Raw genomic sequence first — 6065 nt, forward strand, 5'->3', positions numbered from 1 at the left:
CTTTTCTAGGGTCTCTGTTGAAGAATAACATCGGTATTTGAATTTTGAGCCATGTAAAGTCAGAAGCCAAATTGGTACAATATGTAAAAGATATTAGGATATCTAAAGCCACGTCATATGGTTCATCATTTCATGGGCAGATAGAACACCCTCCTGAACGATGTTTAAAGATGGTTACAAAATTTAAGAGAGTCGGTTTATTTATAGGTCATACGTTGATACTTACATGATAGTGAAATCGTTTTAGTACCTGAACTTGTTAACATACATTGTTATTTAGTCGTTGGTTTGGTGTGGATTTGTCTTTCACAAGCTACAAGCAAGCAAGAAAATTCCGAATCGGGATTAAATTTTGGTGGTTTCACTTAATATAAGTTGTGATCATGATTTTTTCCATGAGCTTTTCTCTATAATTTTCTTGTCTGTTTTTTGTGCACAGACAAATCACGAAAGAGCTACAGGACGTGTTATGTCAAGATCGTACCCCTATTGGTAACACGCGACCACAGCCCATCCTAGAGCCGTCCATCCAGCGCTGTCTCACTCACTTTAGCCTCATCTCACATGGTTTCGGTACGCCGGCTCTATCGGCGGCCTTCGCCACCTTGCAGAACTGCCTGACGGAGATGCTTAAGTACATCGAGAAGGCCTTCCCTAACAGTATTCCCCCGCATCCCACGACGCCAAGCTCCGGTGGCAACGTTGTCAACAAAATGGACGGCAGTCCGTCGAAAGGCGACGACAAAAACGACAATCGCGCAAAGGACATTGTATGAGGAATGACTTTTCGAACAAAAGAAACCAAAAAAAAGAAGAAAGCGAAAAGGACGAACACTTCTCGGATGTGGACATATTTTTAACACTTTGGACACCAGTGTCACACTACATGAGGTGGCGTACAGGACTTAATGGTGCCGAGGATGTTCAAAAGACTCTTTGCAGCAGGACGAGTTTTTTTTTTCAACAGTTTCGGAGGCAGGGTTAAATACATTTTACATTTAACAAAATTAAGATGGAAATTAAATGTGTTTATATATAGTGTATGAAAGATGTCAAAGAACTTTGTTTGATGGATTTTTGAAGAAAAAAAAAGATAGAAGATTGTTGCTGTTGTTTTTCAGTTTCGGTTGACTGCCCATCCCCCCCTGTACAAAGGTTATTTGATATGGTATAATGTATATAGATGTCATTCCTACGGTGGCCGTTTAATGGCTTGCCAATGGTAGTAACTTCAAGATAATCGCGGACAAGTGCAAATCTGAAGACCTAAGGGGCGGAAGGACGTCGCAATTTTAGTTGCCTGTGGTGTTCCTTGGTAGCATGCGCTGTGCTAGCGGGTTAAAACACTTCCTCATCATAGTTCCTCCGTGATCATGTGATGATCTTAACGTTGTTCATGGATTGTGAGAATATACGGGTTAATAGGTATTGTTATAGCACATAGCTAACTAAATTCACGTTAACAACTCAACACTGGAACTTTGAACCAGGTAAATGACAATCAAACAAAGTAGTTAGAAGGTTTTTTTTTACATTGTGCTTATTTCACATCCAGCCCACCGAGAGTACGTGCTTACAAACGTCAAAATTAAGTGCAAATAAACAAAAATGTTTTTACGAATCTTTAACATGATCCTGCGACAAGAAACAAAAGCACACAAACTTAAAACTATATATATATACATACATCAACCAAAGGTATTTCTAGGATCTGTGCCTGTGTGTATTGCAAAATGCTAGTCAGAGTTATGACTTATCTCGATTATTTCATTCAATAACTTTGATCATGTTCCTGCATTAATCCATGAATCAATGACATGAAACTGATCATGGGGTTTTCAAGGAATAATACGAAAGGTTTGCCCACCTATCTATGTGCCAAAAAAATAAAGTATTGTATTCGTGTTATATGACAAGATTATGTTTAGGTTTTTTAAGATTATCATAAAAATTTTACAGAAGCATGACAATCATTCTGTTCTTTTCGCTTTTACAAGCATCTCAACGCTGTATTCAACGGGAACGGAAATTATCGGTGAGATTTAGATATGCGTAGTGGGTCGATGAAATGTGAGTCTATATTATTGTGTTCAATTTCTCTAAAGTATAAAGGAAACAGTTACGATACGCCTGATACAAGAATATAACAACGGTAATTTTTATTCGAAGATGTTTCTTTCGAAATGATGTAAGTGAATTTAAGCTATTGACAATCATTTTTTTGTTTTTACTGGTGTAGAAAATGTACATAATTTTCAGATTGCTATGGGAGTACTACTCCCAAGTTAAGTGTTAGGTATCAGTGGAAATAACAAAGTGTTTTATTTTGAAGTAACAGTCGTGCAAAGCGTGTGTTTTAATAACCTGTTTGAGTTAACATAATGCGATAAGGTGGAATAGCCCGTTTTTCTTTTCATTCCTCTCATAAAATTCATCAGAATATCTCAAGGTGACTACAACAGATCAGATAAGATTAAGCTGTCAAAAAAATCGTCTTTTCAGAAGCATCTTGGATATAAAGAAAATTATTATTCCAGTAAGAGCCGATTACATCATATCCAAATAAGAATGCATCCTTTCTTGTTTCACTCGAGACATCCGGTATTCCCTGTGAGGGGCATTCCACTTTATCCCACTTTATCCAACTCTTTGGAATTTTGAAGTTCACTGTTATCATGGAGCGTGTGATTTCGTGGTCATGTTCCATTTCTCTTCGACAGGAGAATGTTTGGATCAAGTTCAGATATGGGGGAAACACGCTGGTGGGAATGGAGTCTTGTCGTATCGTATCGTTTGATTGTGAATGTTTGAACACAACCATACTACACAGAACTGTGTTTCGTCCCCTTGTTAATGCTTAATATCCATCTTCCTGTATTTCCCCAATGTCTTCAATTTACTCATCTTTATTTCTCCGATTTGGTGTGTCACGTATGAGATAAATTGGACATCTTGCCTGTTCTATGCAACAAGATATATAATAATGATATGGATATGACAATGATTCATATGATCGAATTGGCCACTCTCTAAGAAAGAAATACATTTGTCTACCGTCCTGTATAAAGAAGGCCTATCTTTGATATATTTTTAAAGAATTGCATTATCGGCTTATTATATTCTTATGATAATGGAAACGAGGGAGCATTGTTGATAATTTTGTCCAATACTAGCACACTGACTAGTGGCTCCGTAACGAGAGACTACAAATTTTTGACCAAAGAGGGCAGTCAATATAATTTCATTTAATTTCTAATCACAAGAAAATACAGTTCAATGTGTTCTTGTTTTATGTGGTGTTTGTTCTGTTTGTGTTTTATATCTGGTCCAGTGTCTCTTTTATATGGCTGGACAATAATATTTAGCAAACTTCGTTTGATAGACAGAACTTTGTATAGATAATTGCAGATGATCGGTTGTTCTACTGTTGAATGGTCTCGTAAACTGCCAAAGTGTTATCAAATGCAAAAAGAGAGCACGTGTCTTTTTTAAATGTACCCACCGAATGACCGAACCGAGTCATGTGACTTCCAAATATGGCGGCTGATTGCGGTTCATCTCAGTATTCGTTTCGAAGACACAATAAGATAGGACAAGCAGTTTCTGATTTTAAATATTCACTATGTTTACAATCATATTTCTATGACAATTCATTTAAGCAGCAATTCGTGTGGCCGGTTTAAGCTTTCAAACTAACCTATTTTGGAGCGGAAAGTATATGTATATTTGTTTAATTCTGACATGTTTTCTTACTTCTGCATGTTTTCCAAATCAAATTATTTTAATCTCACCCCCCCCAAAAAAAAAATAAATAAATAAATAAATGGTTAGAATGACTAAAACTTGTTTGTATTATCTGTTTGTTCAGTCAAAAAGAAAGATATTAACTTGGCCTATTTCTCGGTTACATATTTCCTTTGAGTAAGTCAATGTGAGTATATCATCCTTTGATTCCATTATGAAATTAAATGTCAAAAGAAATATTAAGAAGACATATTGTAAACAATCCTTCATGTTCAACTGAAATGGATGACGGGTAGAAAATGGTTATATCATACGAAATATTGTCGATTTTATCATTTCAGCTTTCAAAGTACAATGAATTATTCAGAGGTTAGATGGAAATAATGAAGATGACAATACATTATGAATGTGTACATGAAGATGAAAGAAAAAATGTTTGTTCACGTTAAATATCCACATGTCCTATTCTTTTAGTACCTGTCATTATTGCTATTCATAATATCGACATAAATTGCTTTGTTTTATGCCTACCATTGAATGTACTCTGCATGCTTGCTTTAAGCATTCTTCGCTTTTCTAGACGAAACCAAAGTCTTTTTTTGTATTCATTTCAGTCTCCATTTTACTCAAGAAACAATTTGAATTCAAATAAAACCCCAAACTATATTTGAAGGTAAAATAAAATGTGATAAAATGCTTTTGAGTACTCATGTAATTGCATTTGCTTTTATCGTACATGAGCAGTGTGTCTGCCAATGGTCACTATGTTTGCATGAAATTTCGCCTAGAATGTTCAATATATTAAATCGTCTTTCTCTCACGAGTTCATCGACAATGAATGATTCGAAAGATTTCTGTTTGAAACAAATTACTACTGAATGGGAAAACGATATTTGTCTTATTTTTCCATCAAGGGAACGAGTTTATTTTTTTTTCATGGTTAAAGAAGTATTGCGCGTGAACAATCGCTGGTTATTTTACGCGCAAACTTTTACATCAACCTAATCAGTATTCTACCTAATGTAGTGATTTGATGATCTAATTTTGCTGGTCCCTCTGCGGATCCATTATCAATACTGTAGAGGTATCAGCAAAAAAGTTCGACTGCGTCTCCTTTGTGTTATGCTATTTTTTATAACGCTCTTTCATTCTGTTGTTTCACGTCACTGCAAAAACTACGGTGTTTTAACAACACCAGTCGGGTGTTATGAGTGTACCAAACCATCTGGTGTTAAAATACACCATACAGTTTGACCATGACACCACACAGCGTTGAAATAATAAACAGGATATGTTATAATAATAATGGGTGTCGAAGTTACACCACGAATTGTGACACTTGAGCAACTTGCTTCGTGCGGTCTTGGTAAAGCGCCAATTGCTGTAGTTTGAACACCGCTGTTTTTGCAGTGTGTTTATCTTCGATTTTATGTGCTCTCAAGTTGTATGTCTTTAAATTTTGGAAGAAAAACAAAGTGGTGGATTTGATCATATGTTGGGGTCATCGAATTTGCTTCTGTGGTATTAAATGAACACTCGGTGAGTTCGGTGATCGCCGTTCGGTGATCGCCGTTCTGATTCTGTTGTATTCAGATGTGAGGTTGATCATTATTATTGTGTTGAGCGACAGATATGTCTAGTAGTTTGTAAACATTTTCTGTAGATTATTATGAGTTGAAACCTATCTGAGGAAAGATATCGTAAATAAAATTCGAAAACCGACTTACCATGAGTACCTCTTGTATTTTTAGATGCAGAGTCGTGTTGTCATATTAGTGATGTGTGTAAATAACAGAGAGGGAACATGCAAAATAGGATACACTCAAAATCTATTATAATGATGATGATGCTGACGATGATGATGACGACGACGATGATGATGATGATGAAAATAATGGTAGTGATAATATTGGTTTCGAAGATGGTGATGAATGAAGACGATGAAGAATGATGATGATAATGATGGTGATGACGACGATGGAGATTGACGATGATAATGAAGAGGAGGATGATGATGGCATTTGTGATGACGATAATGACCACGAAATGATGACTATAATCAGCGCATAGAGAACTAGACCAGCTATTATGCGCTTAATAAGTATCCTCTATTAGTATTATTATAATGACACAGGAGAACCTGAACCACATGTATACTCTATTCAGCATATTGCTCTCGCAGCATAATCAACACACAATTTCGAGCCTTTTCTTTCAATGTCAGGTTTCCATTTGTTTCTGAGGGTTAGAAAATGCATCACCAGCTATTACAGATTGATTCAGCCAATGTTAGCTTGGTCAACAAAGGATTTGTGCAAACA

At 36.0% G+C, this 6065-nt stretch overlaps 1 protein-coding gene across 1 annotated transcript in view; it reads left to right on the top strand.

Annotated features, from left to right (window-relative positions):
• The window catches only part of LOC121430559 (transcription factor AP-2-alpha-like), a 45744-nt gene extending 40278 nt beyond the window's left edge, over window positions 1-5466 (top strand). Inside the window, exon 6 of the mRNA XM_041627879.1 lies at window positions 440-5466. Within this exon, the coding sequence (XP_041483813.1) occupies window positions 440-776 (337 nt within the window). The 3' untranslated portion in view covers window positions 777-5466. The remainder of the gene's footprint in view (window positions 1-439) is intronic.
• Window positions 5467-6065: the final 599 nt, after the last annotated feature.

This window comes from Lytechinus variegatus, chromosome 17 (genome assembly GCF_018143015.1).
Source record: "Lytechinus variegatus isolate NC3 chromosome 17, Lvar_3.0, whole genome shotgun sequence".
NCBI lineage: Eukaryota > Metazoa > Echinodermata > Echinoidea > Temnopleuroida > Toxopneustidae > Lytechinus > Lytechinus variegatus.